Consider the following 21508-nt stretch of genomic DNA (forward strand, 5'->3'; position numbering starts at 1 on the left):
TCACTTCCTGATGGAGATCTCTCAGGTCCCTTGCAGACAGTGGAATTCTACTGGATGTGCCCATATCACGTCTCAGCCTGAGCCTGTCAGCACTCTGGGGGCCTGCACAACCAAGCCCCTCAGCCTTCAAACACGATCAGCCTATATCATTTAGGGCTGCTTCTTCAGCTTCTCTTCAAACTATTCATTCGTTTGTTCATTCATTCATTCCACAAAAAGGTGCCAAGCACTTACCCTGTGCCAAACACCATAATAGGAGCTGGAGGTGGAAAAGGTTAGCAAAACTCTTTTCTTACATCCTTATCTTACCCATTCATTTCTAAGCTCCATTAAGACGGGGATTGTGTGGTATTCATCTTTACATCCTCAGGGCCTCGCACATTGCCTAGAACAGAATAGGCAGGAAATAAATGAATGAATGAGTGAATGAATGATTTGAGTACAACTCTAGAACATCTGTAACCAGGACACGACATGGGCAGCCCAGCCATTCTGGGCAAGAAATGAATGAATGAATGAATGAATGAATTGAGTACAACTCTAGAACATCTATAACCAGGACATGACATGGGCAGCTCAGCCATTCTGGGCAGATTCATCTCAATGAGGGTAGCAAGCCCAGAGGAGGACCTTGACACCTCAGAACCTAGTGAGGGTGCCTGTCCTCCTGTCTTCAAATGACTGCCTACCACTGATTCCCCTCCAACTAGTATAGTATCTTGACACCCTGGTATAAAGGGATGAATTGTGAGTGTATCATGAATAATTGGATACCAAAAATAAAATCAACATTTGCAAATAATCTAATTAAAATAATAAATTACAGGGGGTGTACTGTAGTTTTAATTTGCATGTCCCTAAAGACTAATGTACTGATCTTTTACTCACAAGCTTATTTGTTATGCATATAAGTTCTTAGTGAAGTGTGTGTTCATATATTTTACCCATTTTAATGGGTTGTTTCCTTATTATTAGGTTTTGAAAGTTCTTTATGTATTCTGAATATGATAATTTTTTAACATATTTCTCCCACAAATATGTTTCTGTACCTTGCCTTTTTATTCTCTTAAGAGTATCTTATACACAAGTGAACTTTTAACATTTTGATGAACTCTAATTTATCAATTTGTACTTGTATGGATCATGCTTTTGGTATCAAATAAAATTTTGCCTCTCTGACTGGTTTATTTCATTTAGCATAATGTGTTCCAGGTCCATCCATGTAGTTGCAAATTTCCTTCTTTTTTAAGGCTGAATAAGATTCCTTTGTATGTATATATCACATTTTCTTTATCCATTCATCTGCTGAGGGACATTTGATTCCCCTTATATGAGATATCTAAAATAGTCAAATCTATAAAAGCAAAAAATAGACTGGCAGTTGCCAGGGCATGAGAAGAGGGAGACGTAGGGAGTAGCTATTCAATAGGTATAAATTTACAGTTATACAAGATGAATAAGTACTAGAGACCTGCTGTACAACATAATCCCTATAGTTAAAGACAGTGTTGTGACTTCAAATTTTTTTAAGAGTGTAGATCTCATGTTAAGTGTTTTTACCACACACACATCAAAAAAATTGATCAAGGAAATTTTTGGAAGTGATGGATATGTTTATCACTTTAATTGGGTGATGGTATCATGGGTGTACACATATGTCCAAAGTCACCAAATGATATATATTAAATATGTGCAGGTTTTTGTATATAAATGATACCCCATTATGCTGAAAAAAAACAGGTTGCAAACATTTTCTACTATGAAATGTTATAATTTTAGGTTTTACATTTGGGTCTTTGATTCATTTTGAGTTAATTTTGTATATGATATAAGGTATGGATTTAAGTTCCTTTTTTGCATATGGATATTCAATTGTTACATCACTAGTTAATTGACTAGACTATACTATCCGTTGTCCACGAGATTGTCTTTGCACCTTTGTTGAAGATTAACTGTTCATATAAGTGCAGGTATATTTCTGGACTTTCTATTTTATCCCATTGAAGTTTTGTCTTCTTTTATGCCAATAACACACTGTCTTAATTACTGAAGCTTTATAGTAAGCCTTGGGATCAATAGTGTTAGTTTTCTAACTTTTTTTTTCTTTCCAATAAGGAGGCCTCTTATTTCTTTTTATTACCTATTGTGGCTAGAACTTCCAGTACAATGTTGAACAGAATGGTGAGAGTGGACATCCTAACCTTGTTCCCAATCTTAGGGGAAAACATAGATCTACCTTCCGTTCCTAGTTTTATCAGGCTACCTTCCGTTCCTAGTTTTCTGTAATTATTTTTCAGGAATGGATGTTGGATTTTGTTATAAGTGGCACTGGTTGATTTTCAAATGTTAAACCAACCCATCATCCTTGGGATGAACTCCATTTGTTTATCCTTTTTATATATTGTTAGATTTAATTTGCAAAAAATTTGTTTAGGATTTTTGCACCTATGTTCGTGAGGGATATTGGGTTGCAATTTTCTTTTTCTTTCTTTCTTTTTTTTAACAATGTCTTTGTCTTGTTTTGGTATCAGGGTAATCAGTTGGGACATATTCCCTCCCTTTCAATTGTCCAGAAGAATTTGCACAAATTGGTGCTATTTCTTCATTAAATGTTTAGAACAATTCACCAATGAAGATGTTTAGGCCTGGGAATTACTTTGTGGAAATGTTTTAATCTACAAATTCAATTTCTTCACTAGATACAGGGTTTTTCAGGTTATCTATGTCTTCTCAAGTGAGCTTTGATAGTGTATCTTTCAAGGAATTCACCTGTTTCATTTTTATTGTCAAATTTGTTGGCAAAAAAGTAGTTCAGAATAGAATGTCTGTAGAATCTCTAATGATGTTATCTGTCTCATTCCTGATATGGACAATGTATATATGTCTTCTCTCCTTTTCTCCTGACTGGTCTGGCTAGATGTCTGCCAATTTTATTGATATTATTTAAAAACTAACTTTTGATTTCATTGATATTCTCTATTGTTTTCTGTTTTCCATTTTACTGATTTTCATTCTGTTATCATTTCCTTTTTTTTTTTTACCTTGCCTTGGATTTATTTTGCCCTTCATTTTCTAGGGTCTTAAGGTGGAAGCTGGGGTTACTGATTTAAGACCTTTCTTCTTCTCTAATATAGGTGTTGTATATGTCCCTCTAAGTTCTGCTTGAGTAGCATCCCAGAAATTTTGATTTGTTTTATTCTGATTTTCATTCCACTCAAAATGCTTTCTAATTTCATTTTCGATTTCTTCTTTGACATATGGTTTATTTAAAAGCTTGTTATTTGGTTTCCAAATAGTTGGAGATTTTCAAAAGATTTTCCTGTTATTGACTTAGAATTTAATTTGATTTCTAATTCAATTCCATTGTGGTCATAGAATGTATCTCTATTACTTGGATTCTTTGAAATTTACTGAGACTTATATATTCTATAAATGTCATACAGATCTACTTGGTTGACAGTGTTGTTCAAATCTTCTACACCTGTATTGATTTTGTGTTTACCTGTTTTCTTATATATTGATAGAGGGTTATTCAAACTTTTTATTATAATTGTGGATTTGTCTATTTTTCTTTGCAGTTTCATCTTGTTTTGCTTCAGATATTTTGAAGCTTTCTTATTAGAAGCATAAACATTTAGAAACATAATGTCCTCTTCATGAATCAATCTCTTTATTATTATGAAATCAACATTTTTTAAAATCACTGGGAATGCTCTTTGCTCTGCAATCTACTTTTTCTGATACTACTATAGCCATTTCAGCTGTATTTTGATTAGTGTTAGCATCATTTACATTTTACCTAACTGGAGTTTTATACTTAAATGTGTTTCTTGTTGGGAGCATGTACTTAGGTCTTGCTGTTTTATCCAATCTGAAAATCTCTGCCTTTTATTGGAGTGTTTAGATTATTTACATTTAGTGTAATTACTAACATTAGGTTTGAGCCTAGCATATTGGTATTTCCTTTCTATTTGTTCCATTTGTTCTTTAGTCACTTTTTCCTCTTTCTCTATCTTCTTGTGGATTAAGTGAATTTTTTATGACTCCATTTTATCTGCTTTGCTGGCTTTGTTTTGTTATTTTAGTGGTTGCTTCAGGTTTATAGGATATATCTTTAACTTATGACAGTCTACCTTTAAGTGACATGATATCAGTTCATGTATAATGTAAGAATATTATAGTAGTATTCTTCTATTTCACTACTCCCAACCCATGCACTATTGTTATCATATGCTTTACTTTTTCCATATGTTACAAGCCCAATATTCCATTATTCATGTTTTTGTTTAAACAGTCAATATGCTTTAAACAAATTTAAGTAATAATGAACAATATTACATATATAAGTAGTTACCATTTCCAGTGTTCTGCATTTCTCTGTGTAGATCCATATTTCTTTCCAGTATCATCTTTCTTCTGCCTGAAGGAACTCCTTAGACATTTCACATCTTGGGAGTATGCTGGTGATTAACTGTTTCAATTTTCTATATCCAAGAAACTCTTTCTTTCACCTTCATTTTTGAAAGATATTTTGCTTCTAGTGTGAAAGGTATTTTTGGTTTGTTTTTCAGTGTTTTATTATTTTAGAGATGTTGTTCCACTGTCCTCTCAGCTGGTTTGTTCCTAACAAGAAATCCACTATCATCTTAATCTTGTTCTTTTATATATCACATGTCTTTTTACTGTGGCTGATTTTAAGATTTTCTCTTTATCACTGGTTTTTGGCAGTTTGATTATGATATACCTTGGTATATATTTTTTTCTGTGTTTCTTGTGCTTTAGGTTTATTGAGCTTCTTGTATCTGTGTTTATAATTTTTATTAAATTTAGAAAATTTCAGCCATTTTTCCTTCAAATATTTTTCTGCTTTATGAAGGAGTCTCTCCTTACTGGCCTCTAGTTATACATTTATTAGATTGCTTAAGGTCCCAAAAGTCCATTGATACTCTGTTCTTTATTTTTTTCTCTTCTCTCTGTGGTTCATTTTGGATAATTTTTATTGCTATAACTCCAAGTCAGTAAAAAAAAATTACTTTTATTCTGAAATTTCTAATTTGCCATAAATTTCATCCAGTGTATTCTTCATCTCAGACATTGTTTTATTTCCAGAAGTTTGATTGCATTTTTTATTATATCCCCCATGTCTCTACTTTTTAAACATACTGAATACCATCCAAATAATTGCTTCAATGTCTTATCTTCTAATTCTAACATCTTTGGCAGTTCTGCAGTGGTTTTATTTATTGAGTTTTCTTCTCATTATAGATTATATTTTCCTGCTTCTTTACAGGTCTGGTAATTTTTTATTGGATTCCAGACACTCTGAATTTTACCTTGTTGGGTGATGCCTATTTTTAAATTCTTATAAATATTCTTGAGGTTGGTTTTGTTTGTTTGTTTGTTTTGGCCACATTGCACAGCTTGTGGGATCTTAGTTCCCTGACCAGGGATCAAACCCAGGCCCTTGGCAGTGAAAGCATGGAGTCTTAATCACTGGACTGCCAGGGAATTCCCCTCTATTTGAGACTTGACTTTAAGATTTCTTAGGTGGACCCAGAACCATGATTAGACTTAATTATTCTATTGAGGAAAGACACTTTATGTACCCTACCAAATGTCCCATGAATCATGAGGTTCTCTATTCTGGCTGGTAGGGGCAAGCTTTATTCCCATCCTGTGTGAGTGTCAAGCATTGTTACCTCTAATTCTTTCAGATGGTTCTTTTACCAGCCTTGAGTAGTTTCCTCATAATCCATGCACCAGTCAGTATTCAGCTGAATACCTGGGGGCTGCCCTCTGCAGATCTCAGGATTCCTCTGTGTGGCTTTCACCTCCCTGGTGCCCAGTCCTCTGAATTCTAGCCACCTTCATCTTCCCAAACTGTCAGCTATCTCTTCTCAACTCAGGGAGCCTGCCAGGCTCTGCCTGTCTTTCCCCTCCCTGAAACACTGCCTGGATACTCTCTCAAAGGAGTATCCAGGCAGTTACAGGGCCCACCACATTTTTTTCATGTCTTAAAGAAAACTGTCATTTTTTGGCTGTGTCCACTGTCTTGAAATGTTTTATATATATATATATATATATATATATATATATATATATATATATACATATATATACACTATTTGTTGGCTGGTTACTTAAGGCTGGTTAGTAAATGTGGTCCCTGTTACTCCACCGTGACCAGAAGTGAAAGTCCTCCATTTCTTATGAAGAGAGAGAAAGTGGTGATCCTATATTGGGTTGGCCAAAAAGTTCGTTTGGGTTTTTCTATAACATCTTACAGAAAAACCCAAACGAATTTTTTGGCCAACCTAATACCTGGCCTAAAAGACAGGCAAATAAGCCACAGCTTCTCTTACCTATGTCACCATTTTTGATGTACCATTAATAGTTGTGATCATGAATAATCACAGAATTTATATTGAAAGTTTTCACTACTTTAATTAAAACATTTTTAAAATCTATGCATAAATCTCATTAAAAATAAGGAACTGAAGAAAGTTTAAGGGGTGCTGTCTACATACACGTTGTGAATAAGCGAGATTGATCCATGGTCATTTTGCGTAATTTGAAAGTGAACTGTTGCTAGACCAAATATACATATAATAATAATGCAGATGAAATTCTCAACAAAGGTACTATGGTAATAATATATGTAAATCTGTTAATCATATCCTTTTCTACAATACAGTAAGATCCATTTATGCTGTCTCTTCACTGTATATAGTGTTAAAAATAAAATTTAATGTTTTTAAACTTTTATTACCACCATTTATTTTTCCTTCATAGCCTTCCTCCATTCAAACACTCATTCAACAAATATTCACTAATTGCCTAGTACTGTACTATGCTAGTCCTTATAAAACACCAAATTTAATTATTTTAATGGCTACTTTAATTACAAAGTTATAAAATGCATCTGGGGCAACTTTTTTTTGCTTCTATAAAGAACATTACTGCATTCAAAATCCAGGGATATTCATGGGAATGTGATGCACAGGCACACACAATGCATCATGCATGTATCACACGTAAGCATAATCATCATAGATGTGGGTGCGTCTCTACTTGCTTTTAGATGTGGGTCAGGGATGGATAAAGATTGGCAGAGATAGTCAAGTTAGGGAGAGTGTTATGAAAAAAGAAAAGAGGAGTAGGCATAGGAAAAGGATCAAAAGGAGGTTATAAAAGTTTGACACATATGACAAAGACTGGCGAAGCTTCTTCTGGACATTGACTCTAGGAAAGAAAACCGCCCCACAGGGGATGAGAAAGTAAGACCTGCATAGAGGGCAGCTGGAGCATGAGTTCAAAGTCAAGTACTTTGGAAGTTGCTGGAGGTCAGAGGACCCAAGTTTCACTCTCCTCTTTCTCCAAGATTCTCACTGGTAAGAGAACACACACAATGGGGGTGCCAAATGGACACCAGAGGATCATCCTTACTAGTGGGCTAGATAGTACCAATGACTCCAAAGAATAGGGCTTTCTGCTAAACTATGTTAGCACATGTACCTTGGGCTATATTCCTGGTGGGTCTCCTCATACCCTGCCAGCTTCATGGAGCACCCCAGGCTGGACTCACGCACCCAGTTACTTCTCAAAATGGGCCCCTGCCCTGACCCAAGTGTGCATACTCACAGGAGTCAGAAGCCGAGGAGAGCCCATGGACTCTCTTACCCACCCAGGAGGCAGACGGTCTAGAGAGATGCGGTGGAATATTTTTTGCTTCGGAAGGACAGTGACAGCCCCCAATGATGTGGATCAAGGCCTGATGGGTTCTGAGAGAACATCAGCCACTCCCTGCCCAGGTGAAGAACTGAGTAAGTGGTGGAAACGGGTGTGGAGGTTTTCACCCCAACACTCCTCCTCCAGGACACAGACCAGAGGGCATCTCCACTTTGGAAACATGCAGAAAAAAGGGAAAATGACTCCCTCTTTACCAGAAAGAATCGTTATAGCTTCTCTAACTTCAAAACAAGACACATTTGCTGAGTGTGTGGCTCCAGGCGCTCCTGGAGCTTGGATTTCTGACACAATCTTATCTGTTATTATTCTTAGCACAAGTCAGAAAGCAGAGTTCGGAGCATTTTATTTTTTAACTTACACTTTCTTTTTTTTTAAGTTTTAAAAATTTTTTTTATTTTTTTAACATCTTTATTGGAGTATAATTGCTTTACAATGTTGTGTTAGTTTCTGTTGTATAACAAAGTGAATCAGCTATACGTATACATATATCCCCATATCCCCTCCCTCTTGCTTCTCCCTCCCACCCTCCCTATCCCACCCCTCTAGGTGGTCACAAAGCACCGAGCTGATCTCCCTTTGCTATGCAGCTTCTTTGCACTAGCTATCTATTTTGCATTTGGTACTGTATATATGTTAATGCCACTCTTGCACTTCGTCCCAGCTTCCCCTATCCCCTCCCCATGTCCTCAAGTCTATTTTCTATGCCTGCGCCTTCATTCCTGTCCTGGCCCTAGGTTCTTCAGAAACTTTTTTTTTTTTTTTAGATTACATTTATATGTGCTAGCATATGGTATTTGTTTTTCTCTTTCTGACTTACTTCACTCTGTATGACAGACTCTAGGTCAACCCACTTCACTACAAATAACTCAATTTCATTTCTTTTTATGGCTGAGTAATATTCCATTGTATATATGTGCCACATCTTCTTTATCCATTCATCTGTCAATGGACACCTAGGTTGCTTCCATGTCCTTGCTATTGTAAAAAGGGCTGCAATGAACTTTGTGGTACATGACTCTTTTTGAATTATGGTTTTCTCAGGGTATAAGCCCAGTAGTGGGATTGCTGGGTCATATCGTAGTCCTATTTTTAGTTTTTTAAGGAACCTCCATACTGTTCTCCATAGTGGCTGTATCAATTTACATTCCCACCAACAGTGCAAGAGGGTTCCCTTTTCTCCACACCCTCTCCAGCACTTACTGTTTCTAGATTTTTTGATGATGACCATTCTGACTAGTGTGAGGTGATACCTCATTGTAGTTTTGATTTGCATTTCTCTAATGATTAGTGATGTTAAGCATCCTTTCATGTGTTTGTTGGCAATCTGTATATCTTCTTTGGAGAAATGTCTGTTTAGGTCTTCTGCCCATTTTTCGATTGGGTTGTTTGCTTTTTTGATATTGAGCTGCATGAGCTGCTTGTATATTTTGGAGATTAATCCTTTGTTAGTTGCTTCGTTTGCAAATATTTTCTCCCATTCTTAGGGTTGTCTTTTCGTCTTGTTTATGGTTTCCTTTGCTGTGCAAAAGGTTCTAAATATCATTTGGTCCCATTTGTTTTTGTTTTTATTTCCATTTCTCTAGGAGGTGGGTCAAAAAGGATCTTGCTGTGATTTATGTCATACAGTGTTCTGCCTATGTTTTCCTCTAAGAGTTTTATAGTGTCTGGCCTTACATTTAGGTCTTTAATCCATTTTGATTTTATTTTTGTGTATGGTATTAGGGAGTGTTCTAATTTCATTTTTTACATGTAGCTATCCAATTTTCCCAGCACCACTTACTAAAGAGGCTGTATTTCTCCATTGTATATTTTTGCCTCTTTATCAAAGATAAGGTGACCATATGTGCGTAGGTTTATCTCTGGGCTTTCTATCATGTTCCATTGATCTATATTTCTGTTTTTGTGCCAGTACCATACTGTCTTGATTACTGTAGATCTGTAGTATGGCCTGAAGTCAGGGAGCGTGATTCCTCCAGCTCCGTTTTTCTTTCTCAAGATTGCTTTGGCTATTCGGGGTCTTTTGTGTTTCAATAAAAATTGTGAAATTTTTTGTTCTACTTCTGTGAAAAATACCATTGGTAGTTTGATAAGGATTGCATTGAATCTGTAGACTGCTTTGGGTACTATATTCATTTTCACAATGTTGATTCTTCCCATACAAGAACATGGTATATCTCTCCATCTGTTGGTATCATCTTTAATTTCTTTCATCAGTGTCTTATAGTTTTCTGCATACAGGTCTTTTGTCTCCTTAGGTAGGTTTATTCCTAAGTATTTTATTCTTTTTGTTGCAATGGTAAATGGGAGTGTTTCCTTAATTTCTCTTTCAGATTTTTCATCATTAGTGTATAGGAATGAAAGAGATTTCTGTGCATTAATTTTGTATCCTGCTACTTTACCAAATTCATTGATTAGCTCTAGTAGTTTTCTGGTAGCATCCTTAGGATTCTCTATGTATAGTATCATGTCATCTGCAAACAGTGACAGTTTTACTTCTTTTCCAATTTGGATTCCTTTTATTTCTTTTTCTTCTCTGATTGCTGTGGCTAAAAATTCCAAAACTATGTTGAATAATAGTGGTGAGAGTGGGCAACCTTGTGTTGTTCCTGATCTTAGTGGAAATGGTTTCAGTTTTTCACCATTGGGAACGATGTTGGCTGTGGGTGTGGGTGTGTCATATATGGCCTTTATTATGTTGAGGTAAATTCCCTCTATGCCTACTTTCTGGAGGGTTTTTATCATAAATGGGTGTTGAATTTTGTCAAAAGCTTTTTCTGCATCTATTGAGATGATCATGTGGTTTTTATCCTTCAATTTGTTAATATGGTGTATCACATTGATTGATTTGCGTATATTCCTGGGATAAACCCCACTTGATCATGGTGTATGATTCTTTTAATGTGCTGTTGGATTCTGTCTGCTAGTATTTTGTTGAGGATTTTTGCATCTATGTTCATCAGTAATACTGGCCTGTAGTTTTCCTTTTTTGTGACATCTTTGTCTGGTTTTGGTATCAGGGTGATGGTGGCCTCATAGAACGAGTTTGGGAGTGCCTCCCTCTGCTATATTTTGGAAGAGTTTGAGAAGGATAGATGTTAGCTCTTCTCTAAATGTTTGATAGAATTCGCCTGTGAAGGCATCTGGCCCTGGGCTTTTGTTTGTTGGAAGATTGTTAATCACAGTTTCAAGTTCAGTGCTTGTGATTGGTCTGTTTATATTTTCTATTTCTTCCTGGTTCAGTCTTGGAAGGTTGTGCTTTTCTAAGAATTTGTCCATTTCTTCCAGGTGGTCCATTTTATTGGCATATAGTTGCTTGTAGTAATCTCTCATATCCTTTGTATTTCTGCAGTTTCTGTTGTTACTTCTCCTTTTTCAGTTCTAATTCTGTTGATTTCAGTCTTTTCCCTTTTTTTATTGATGAGTCTGGCTAATGGTTTATCAATTTTGTTTATCTTCTCAAAGAACCACCTTGTAGTTTTACTGATCTTTGCTATTGTTTCCTTCACTTCTTTTTCATTTATTTCTGATCTGATTTTTATGATTTCTTTCCTTTGGCTAACTTTGGGTTTTTTGGTTCTTCTTTCTCTAATTGCTTTAGGTGTAAGGTTAGGTTGTTTATTAGAGATGTTTCTTGTTTCTTGAGGTAGGATTGTATTGCTATAAACTTCTCTCTTAGAACTGCTTTTGCTGCGTCCCACAGGATTTGGGTCGTGTGTTTTCATTGTCATTTGTTTCTAGGTATTTTTTGATTTCCTCTTTGATTTCTTCAGTGATCTCTTGGCTATTTAGTAGCGTATTGCTTAGCCTCCATGTATTTGTATTTTTTTTACAGTTTTTTTCCTGTAATTGATATCTGGTTTCATAGCACTATGGTCGGAAAAGATACTTGCTATGATTTCAATTTTCTTAAATTTACCAAGGCTCGGGCTTCCCTGGTGGCACAGTGGTTGGGAGTCTGCCTGCCGATGCAGGGGGCACGGGTTCGTGCCCCGGTCTGGGAAGATCCCACATGCCGTGGAGCGGCTAGGCCTGTGAGCCATGGCTGCTGGGCCTGCACATCCGGAGCCTGTGCTCCACAACGAGAGAGGTCACAACAGTGAGAGGTCTGTGTACCGCAAAAAAAAAAAAAAATTTACCAAGGCTTGATTTGTGACCCAGGATATGATCCTGGAGAATGTTCCATGAGCACTTGAGAAGAACGTGTATTCAGTTGTTTTTGGATGGAATGTCCTATAAATATCAAGTCCATCTTGCTTAATGTGTCATTTAAAGCTTGTGTTTCCTTATTTATTTTCATTTTGGATAATCTGTCCATTGGTGAAAGTAGGGTGTTAAAGTCCCCTACTATGATTGTGTTACCATCGATTTTCCCTTTTATGGCTGTTAGCATTTGCCTTATGTATTGACGTGTTCCTATGTTGGGTGCATAAATAGTTACAATTGTTATATCTTCTTCTTGGATTGATTCTTTGATCATTATGTAGTGTCCTTCTTTGTCTCTTGTAATAGTCATTATTTTAAAGTCTATTTTGTCTGATATGAGAATTGCTACTCCAGCTTTCTTTTGATTTTCATTTGCATGGAATATCTTTTTCCATCCCCTCACTTTCAGCCTGTATATGTCCCTAGGTCTGAAGTGGGTCTGTTGTAGACAGCATATGTATGGGTCTTGTTTTTGTATCCATTCAGCCAGTCTATGTCTTTTGGTTGGAGCACTTAATCCATTTACATTTAAGGTAATTATCGATATGTATGTTCCTATTACCATTTTCTTAATTGTTTTGGGTTCGTTATTGTAGGTCTTTTCCTTCTCTTGTGTTTCCTGCCTAGAGAAGTTCCTTTAGCATTTGTTGTAAAGCTGGTTTGGTGGTGCTGAACTCTCTCAGCTTTTGCTTGTCTGTAAAGGTTTTAATTTCTCTGTCGAATCTGAATGAGACCCTTGCTGGGTAGAGTAATCTTGGTTGTAGGTTTTTCCCTTTCATCACTTTAAATATGTCCTGACCCTCCCTTCTGGCTTGCAGAGTTTCTGCTGAAAGATCAGCGGTTAACCTTATGGGGATTCCCTTGTATGTTATTTGTTGTTTTTCCCTTGCTGCTTTTAATACTTTTTCTTTGTATTTAATTTTTGATAGTTTGATTAATATGTGTCTTGGCATGTTTCTCCTTGGATTTATCCTGTATGGGACTCTATGTGCTTCCTGGACTTGATTAACTTCCTTTCCCATATTAGGGAAGTTTTCAACTATAATCTCTTCAAATATTTTCTCAGTCCCTTTCTTTTTCTCTTCTTCTTCTGGAACCCCTATAATTCGAATGTTGGTGCATTTAATGTTGTCCCAGAGGTCTCTGAGACTGTCCTCAGTTCTTTTCATTCTTTTTTCTTTGTTCTGCTCTGCAGTAGTTATTTCCACTATATTATCTTCCAGGTCACTTATCCGTTCTTCTGCCTCAGTTATTCTGCTATTGATCCCTTCTAGAGTATTTTTAATTTCATTTATTGTGTTGTTCATCGTTGTTTGTTTCATCTTCAGTTCTTCTAGGTCCTTGTTAAATGTTTCTTGCATTTTCTCTATTCTATTTCCAAGACTTTGGATCATCTTTACTATCATTATTCTGAATTCTTTTTCAGGTAGACTGCCTATTTCGTCTTCCTTTGTTTGGTCTGGTGGGTTTTTACCTTGCTCCTTCATCTGCTACGTATTTCTCTGTCTTCTCATTTTGCTTAACTTACTGTGTTTGGGGTCTCCTTTTTGCAGGCTGCAGGTTCATAGTTCCCCTTGTTTTTGGTGTCTGCCCCCAGTGGGTAAGGTTGGTTCAGTGGATTGTGTAGGCTTCCTGGTGGAGGAGACTAGTGCCTGTGTTCTGGTGGCTGAGGCTGGATCTTGTCTTCCTGGTGGGCAGGACCATGTCTGGTGGTGTGTTTTGGGGTGTCTGTGAACTTATGCTTTTAGGCAGCCTCTCTGCTAATGGGTGGGGTTGTGTTCCTGTCTTGGTAGTTGTTTGGCATAGGGTGTCCAGCACTGGAGCTTGCTGGTTGTTGAGTGGAGCTGGGTCTCAGTGCTGAGATGGAGATATCCGGGAGACCTCTTGCCAATTGATATTACATGGGGCTGGAAGGTCTCTGGTGGACCATTGTCCTGAACTCGGCTCTCTCACCTCAGAGGCTCAGGCCTGACAGCCAGCCAGAGCACCAAGACCCTGTCAGCCACATGGCTCAGAATAAAAGGGAGAAAAAAAAAGAAAGAAAAATAAATAAAATTAAATAAAATTAAATTGAATTTTAAAAGTTGTTAAAGTAAAATTTTTAAACATATTATTAAAATTAAAAAAGTTTTTAAAGTATTAAAAGAAATAGGAGAGAGCAACCAAACCAATAAACAAATCCACCAATGAAAACAAGAGCTAAAAACTATACTAAGATACACATAAACATCAGAAACTAGTCAGTCAGATACAGGAAACCCCAAGTCTACAGTTGCTCCCAAAGTCTACCACATCAATTTTGGGATGATTCGTTGTCTATTCAGGTATTCCACAGGTGCAGGGTACATCAGGTTGATTGTGGGGATTTAATCTGCTGCTCCTGAGGCTGCTGGGAGAGATTTCCCTTTCTCTTCTTTGCTCGCAAGGCTCCTGGGGTTCAGCTTTGGGTTCGGCCCTGCCTCTGTGTGTAGGTCGCCCTCTGGTGTCTGTTCTTTGCCCAGACAGGAGGGGGTTAAAGGAGCATCTGATTAGGGGGCTCTGGCTCACTCAGGCCCGGGGGAGGGAGGAGTACAGAATGCGGAATGCGGGGCGAGCCTGCGGCGGCAGAGGCCTGCGTGACGTTGCACCAGCCTGAGGTGTGTCTTGTGTTCTCCTGGGGAAATTGTCCCTGGATCACGGCACCCTGGCAGTGGTGGGCGGCACAGGCTCCCGGCAGGGGAGGTGTAGAGAGTGACCTGTGCTCGCACATGGGCTTCTTGGTGGCTGCAGCAGCAGCCTTAGGGTTTCATGCCCGTCTCCGGGTTCTGCGCTGATAGCCGTGGCTCGCGCCCGTCTCTGGAGCTCGTTTAGGCAGTGCTCTGAATCCCCTCTCCTCACGCACTGCGAAACAATGGTCTCTTGACTCTTAGCCAGTTCCAGACTTTTTCCCGGACTCCCTCCGGGCTAGCTGTAGCTCAATAGTCCCCTTCACGCTGTGTTCACGCAGCCAACCCCAGTCCTCTCCCTGGGATCCGACCGAAGCCCAAGCCTCAGCTCCCAGCCCCTGCCTGCCCCAGTGGGTGAGCAGACAAGTCTCTTGGGCTGGTGCGTGCTGGTCGGCACCGATCCTCTGTGCGGGAATCTCTCTGCTTTGCCCTCTGCACCTCTATTGCTGCACTCTCCTTCGTGGCTCTGAAGCTTCCCCCCAGCCACCCCCCGTCTCTGCCATTGAAGGGGCTTCCTAGTGTGTGGAAACTTTTCCTCCTTCACAGCTCCTTCCCAGAGGTGCAGGTCCCGTCCCTATTCTTTTGTCTCTGTGTTTCCTTTTTTCTTTTGCCCTACCCAGGTATGTGGGGAGTTTCTTGCCTTTTGGGAAATCTGAGGTCTTCTGCCAGCGTTCAGTAGGTGTTCTGTAGGAGTTATTCCAGACGTAGATGTATTTTTTGATGTATTTGTGGGGAGGAAGGTGATCTACACATCTTATTCATCCGCCATCTTGAAGGTCTCCCTCACTTTTTCTTTATAATATTTTTCTCATGGCTTAAGCCTGATGTCCTACGAAGTTGAGCAATCAGGCCCAAAACAGTCTAATCTCAGGGAAGAGCTTCTCTCTGTTAAAGGGGCCAAATCCCATCAAGCTGGCTCGTCTGCTGGAACGGCAGAACAAAATGTGGTTTCTTGGCTGTTGGCCTCAAGGGAGCCTCTTGAAAGAGCTTTTATTTGATGTTCCTGAAAACTGGAAGGAACAGAAAGACACGGGGGTGGGGGGTGGCAATAGAGCGAGCTCCAGGAGTCAGTGAGGATGGGAGGGAAGGCCTGGTGTACCGCACCCTGTACAGGGTGCGGTATCCATGCTGCAGCCCCAAACTGCAGCCCCCTGCCTGGGCAGGGACGTTTGCAGTTTCATGAGGTAGAGTCTGGCTGCATTCCCTGCAGGGGCCCCACACAGACCCTTCTTCAACACTCCCCCATCCCAGGGCTGCTGGGATGTGTACCCCAATGTCCTTACTGTATGCCTCAGGTATTGGGGAGCCCACACATGCCTGAGCCGGCACATGTGGCCAGCCCTCCTGGCTCCTTGCATGGCTCTCTGAACCACCCCGTGGAGATCATCTGAGACACAGGTAACTCTCTTTGGTCTTTGCTTTTTAGACAAAGGAATTGCAAGTAAAGCTTTAAGAGATTAAGGACTGAAGAAAGATTGAAAAAGAGACTCTGTCTTCTCCTTGCCAGACAGAAACAGACCTGCCACATTGGTAGAGTGCACTAGAGTCCTCCAGAAACGGTTTCTATGGTGTGGATTTCTGCAGAGATCCAACAGCCAAGAAGCCCCGAGGGCTTGGGGGTCTGGCAGGTAGAAGACCCCCAGAAAACCCAGCAGCACCATGATTATGCAAGGATAAAAAGAAACAAAAACTGTGCAGACAAAAAGACTGGCAGAGAAGACTACAAAATGTTAGGAAATTAGATTACATACGACATCGACCCTGGAGTCAGCCAGGCTTGGATTTTCATCTCAGCTTTGCCACTTACCGGCTGTGCTGCCTTGGGTAGGTTGTCTAACTTCTCTAAACCCCAGTTTTCATCTCTGCAGAGGGAAATAATAGCACAAACTTCAGAGAGGTGTTGTGAAAATTACATTACATAATGTTTGCAATTACACAGCAGAGTGCCTAGTCCTTAAAATAATGCTCAAAAATGGGAAATGATTGATTATTGTGGCTTCTAAGCAGTGAGACTATGGGTAACTTTTTCCTTCTCTTTGCTCGTATCATCCATATTTTGTACGATGAACATGTATTACATATGCTGAATCACAGCTTGGCAGCTCGACAAGAGTTCTTTTCATCTAGGCTTATTCAATGAGGCTCCTCACAAGGGTCTTCAGGCCTGCTGAGTGCAAACCATTCTTCTGCTGGAGGAACCTCTGCAACGGGGACCAGTGGGATAATGGGACCCAGAGGACTAGAAAGGAGCATCCCTGAAGACAACTGTGCTGTTTTCCTCTCTCTAAGTGACCAAAGACCCTGAAAGAACACCAAGCATCACTACGTGCAAGTAGCAAGAAAACACCGAGATGCTCTTTCAAGCACTATGCCATCCAAGATGCTCTAAGTTACATTCCTTTCCTGCCAATGTCATATAATGAGCAGAATCCCATTATGTGACACTGGGATATGGTTTGCCGCCATATCCCTTGCCTGACATATGGGGCAAACCATGGAGGCCAAACAAAAGGCTCAAGCAGTCAAAGGCAGCTTCTCTGGAGCCCCGTCACTCCCCCGGCCTCACCCCTTCTGGTGGGCACAAAGGCTCAGGCACCTTGGCTGGGCAGTAGGCAAAGTAACCAAAGCTCTTCAAACTACAGCAATTACAAGCAGCAGAGATAGCAAATAGGAAAGAGACAAGTGGAGATTCACTGCCTTTTCTGTTGGCCTTCAACAGGTGAAATACGTTTGTCCCCAAGAGGGTAAACCAACAGCTCATGGAATTTAGAACTGGGGATGACCTTACAGTTCTAAGCATTGATTCCCATATGAAATTTGATTTACTGACATACCCAAGGTCAGTGAGAACTCAGGGAGTGATTTAGGTCAATTCAAATAGCAGGGCCAGGACTAGAAGCCAAGCCTCCTAGTTTCTAGCCAGGGCTGCTTCCTCCAAAGATAGATATTGTTTTGCCTCAAATTGCTGAGATTACTGGTTCTGGGAAGTGCCACCTTCCTGAAGGTGCTTACTACAGGGGCCATTGTACAAACTGGAAGAAGGCAGATCTTGGATGCAAGTTGGGTAAGAATTGGAAGCAAAGCCTTCCTACTTGTCTTGTCCTGGGGCTGCTCTTGCAGACCCCAAACAAATGCCAGCAGGGCTAGAAGACACCAGGCCAACCTCCAGTTGTTGGCTCCATGGCTCCAGCAGTGGGGCTGGTGATGAGAATGAGAACACTGACTTCTTTCCCAGCCTGGTCATTATCTGTGAATGGGAACAACAGATGGGCCCCTCACAAAAACCATGGCAATGATCTGAAGATAGGCTGACTGCCAAGTGCTGGAACAGACATGTCTCTACATGGGTGCTATCCATGATGTCTGGACAATGATATGTTTGGTCCTTGGAAAGTCATCATCTCCATCACTGATGACTAACATATTTTCAGAGACTAAACTGGGGGGATAAACAAGATGAATATAAAAATTTAGCTGCACATCATTGATTATTTTTTAAAGCTTTCAGATATAGTTCACATACCATGCTATTCACTCACTAAAGGTATATAAGTCAATGGTTTTTAATACATTCTCATAATTTTACAACCATCATCACAACCTAATCTTAGAGCATTTTTATCACCCCCAAAAAGAAACTCCTCATCCCTTAGCTGTCATCCCCCAGCTCCCCAATCTTCTCCTGCCCTAGGCCACCACTAATCTACTTTCTGTCTCTACAGATTTGCCTATCTTAGACATTTCATAGAAATAGAGTCACAATATGTGGTCCTTTGTAATTGGCCTTTTTCACTTAACATAATGTTTTCAAGGTTCATTTATGCTCTGGATTAATTCTTCTTTTCATAGTTCTTACAGCATCTTTTCTGGATATTTCAGGGCTTTCTGGGCCATCTTCAAACATTTTGGTTACTATTGGAAATCAGAATGAAAATAAATTCTATTTATCCAAATTTTTTGTGTGCTAATGGAGGTGGCATTGTATTATTTCTAAGATGAGGTAAATCAATTTGTGTATCTGCACCAACAGTCACTAGATACCTCAGCTTCAGAAATGCTTAGCTGTGTTTTGTGGGTATAGTTTTCTGGTCATATATCAATCTGGGGCTTATAGCAAGAAGCAATTATCCCCAAAATAACAGAGCCATGGAACTTGGGAAAACTCCCTATTTCAACAGATGAATTTTCCTGCATCTTAGGGATACACTACCCTGCCCTCTGCTGAGTAGTATGTCAGGAAGACTAAAAATCAGAAGAATATGAAGAGACACCAAAGAGCCAGAGGACCTGTTTCTGACAAACTCACCTTTATTTGTTCATTCTTCAAAACAATTTAAAGGGCACCTACACTGTGTAGGCATTGAGATAGCAGTAATACAAACATGGGGCAGTGATCCTTGTCCTCCAGGAGATCCTTGACTGGGATGCTGCCCAGAACACTTGTCTCTGGTGGCAAGTCAAAGGCAACCCAGAGGGAGGTGATAAAATGTAAAAACAGCATAGATCCTTAGAGTGAAAGAGAACTGGAGTGAGATCCCACAGTCCCAAATCTCAAAGGTTATGTGTAATAAATCACCCAAAAACTCTGAGTGGCTTAAAATAATAATAGTAATTTATTATCTCTCAAAGTTTTCAAGGGTCAAGAATTCAAGAGCAACTCAGTGAGTCGTTCTGGTTCTGGGTCTCTTGTGGGGGCTGTAATCAGATGTCAGCTGGGGCTGGAATTATCTGAAAGTTTGACTGGGGCAGAAGGGTATGCTTGCTGGGTGGCCCACTCCCAGAGTTGACAAGTTGATGCTGGCAAGGTTGTTCCTCTCCACATGGGCCTCCCACAAGACTCTATGTGTCCTTACCGCCTGAGGGCTGGCTTCCCCCAGAGTGAATGACATAAGAGACTCAGCTAACAGCTGCAATGCCTTGTAAGACTTGGTCTTAGTCAGTCACCTACATGACTGCCACCATATTCTATCAGTCACAGAGCCAGCCCCAAGTCAATGTGGGAGGGACCACAAGGACATGAAAACCAGGAGGCAAGAGTCACTGAGGGCCATCTCAGAGGCTGGCTACCACAATACTATTCAGTTATTCTTCCATTTTCCACCCTGAAGGTCAAAGTACAAATTCTTAGCTGCTGTTTGAATCTCTTCTTTAAACCTCCACCAGGTATTCATTCAACCACTGCCTGAATCCTTCTGGGCAGGAGTTCAAGGTCCTCCAACTCTGACCACTCTGTCCTCAGATGGCACTGACGTCCTCTGCAGGTTGAGTCAGTTCCTCCTCTATGTGAGACCTTCAAATACTTATCAAGCACAACCATGTTCTGCCAACAGACACTGACTTAGTCAGCATCAGACCCAGTGTGCTAGCAGCTGGGGATACAGCAGTGAACAAGATACGGTTTTTACCTCCAAAGAGCTCATTTTGGTTTAGCTTCCTCACTCTACTCCAGCAGGCTCACACCACCCCCCATGAGCAAGGCACCCCTTGTCCATCTTCTCTATATCTGATCACAGAGAAATCTCTTCTCTTTTGCCAAAGCTCTTCTGGTAGCAAATAACAGAGAACAAAACTCAGATTGCTTCAAGAAAGCAGATAAATGTCAACAAGAATTGGGATGGTAAAGTTGCTCCAAACCTGAGACAAATCTTTAATGTTCTTAAAGTATAGTTTAAAAGACCTGAAGCTGATTTATGGAAAGCAGCAGATTTTTAAAATACTGCTCTAATACCTAGCATCCTTCCTTAACTCTTACTAATTATAGTAATTATAAAGGCTTTTTCTATAGATTATTTTGGATTTTCATATCATCTACAAATAATTCAAGTTCTGTTTCTTCCTTTCCAATTCATATACCTTTTCTTTTTTCTTGTTTTATTGTACTTGTTAAGACCTCCAGTATAATATGGAATAGAAGGTAGTGATAGTAGACATGACTACTTTATTTATCAATTATTTTTTCTTCCAGCTTTGATAATGGCAGGGTAGCTTGTATCAGATGAAATCCACTTGCTGACAACTATAAGTTATGGACAAAATATTAAAATAACTGTATAATGTCCTCAGAGAGTAACCAAAAGCAGGCAGAAATTAGGGGGATGCAAGCCTTGAAAGAATGGAAGTAAACTCTGTGAGATTCACATTTAACCAGCTTTTCTCCTGAAGGCACTCCCCAATTTGCCTGGAGCATGAGGACTGGAGTTCAAGCAAAAAGCAGCAGTCTTATTAGGCTGAAGAATCTGAGATGAGAGTTTGGAGCTGCCAGAGAAATTTGCAATTGAGAGGTGGGGAAAATATGGGAAAGGAGGGGGCCAAAAATCTATATATGGATACCCCCTCAAGTCCTTGCTCACTTTGTAAATGCATATCCATAGGGAGAGACTCTAATGAGCCCACAGGAAAAGAAGAGCTGGAAGGTGGAAAATGCTGGGCAGAAATTTCAATAGAAAGACACACTTTAGAGTTCAAGTCTCTCCAAATTAGAGGAGTTTGGTAAAAACTTCAAGCTTTTCAACAAAACTCTAAAAAGGCCATGCCCTATGATTAGGAAGCACATCCCAGGACTAAGTGCTATACCTTAGAACTAAGGGCAAAATTCAAATAGACCCACCCTAATGAAGCCTAAAACCAAGCCTTCACAAAATTCAGGTGATCTGACAGCAGATCTGCTACATCTGCTAGAACAAAACCCAACATTCTTCAGAGGAAGATAACAGAATCCAGATTCTCTACAATGAATCAACCACAATGTCTATACAATAAAAAAGTACGATACATATGAAGAAATAAGAAAATGTTATGACAAGTCAAAAGAAAAAAAGCAGTCAACAAAGAAGATCCACATTTAGTATTTA

General features: G+C 39.6%; 1 protein-coding gene across 2 annotated transcripts in view; it reads right to left on the minus strand.

Annotated features, from left to right (window-relative positions):
• Window positions 1-271: 271 nt before the first annotated feature.
• The window catches only part of LOC309817126 (S-adenosyl-L-methionine-dependent tRNA 4-demethylwyosine synthase TYW1), a 228545-nt gene continuing 207308 nt past the window's right edge, over window positions 272-21508 (minus strand). The window contains exons 16-17 of one of the 2 annotated variants that reach the window (XM_082645113.1): window positions 16465-16519; window positions 272-385 (exon numbers count right to left, since the gene is read on the minus strand). In XM_082645113.1, coding sequence (XP_082501239.1) covers window positions 16514-16519 — 6 coding nt within the window. In that variant the 3' untranslated portion in view covers window positions 272-385; window positions 16465-16513. Of the gene's footprint in view, window positions 386-15190; window positions 15668-16464; window positions 16520-21508 lie in introns of those variants that run through there. The other variant, XM_082645114.1, reaches the window with a different exon arrangement.

Source organism: Mesoplodon mirus (genome assembly GCF_964341445.2).
Source record: "Mesoplodon mirus genome assembly, chromosome: 15".
NCBI classification, from domain to species: domain Eukaryota; kingdom Metazoa; phylum Chordata; class Mammalia; order Artiodactyla; family Ziphiidae; genus Mesoplodon; species Mesoplodon mirus.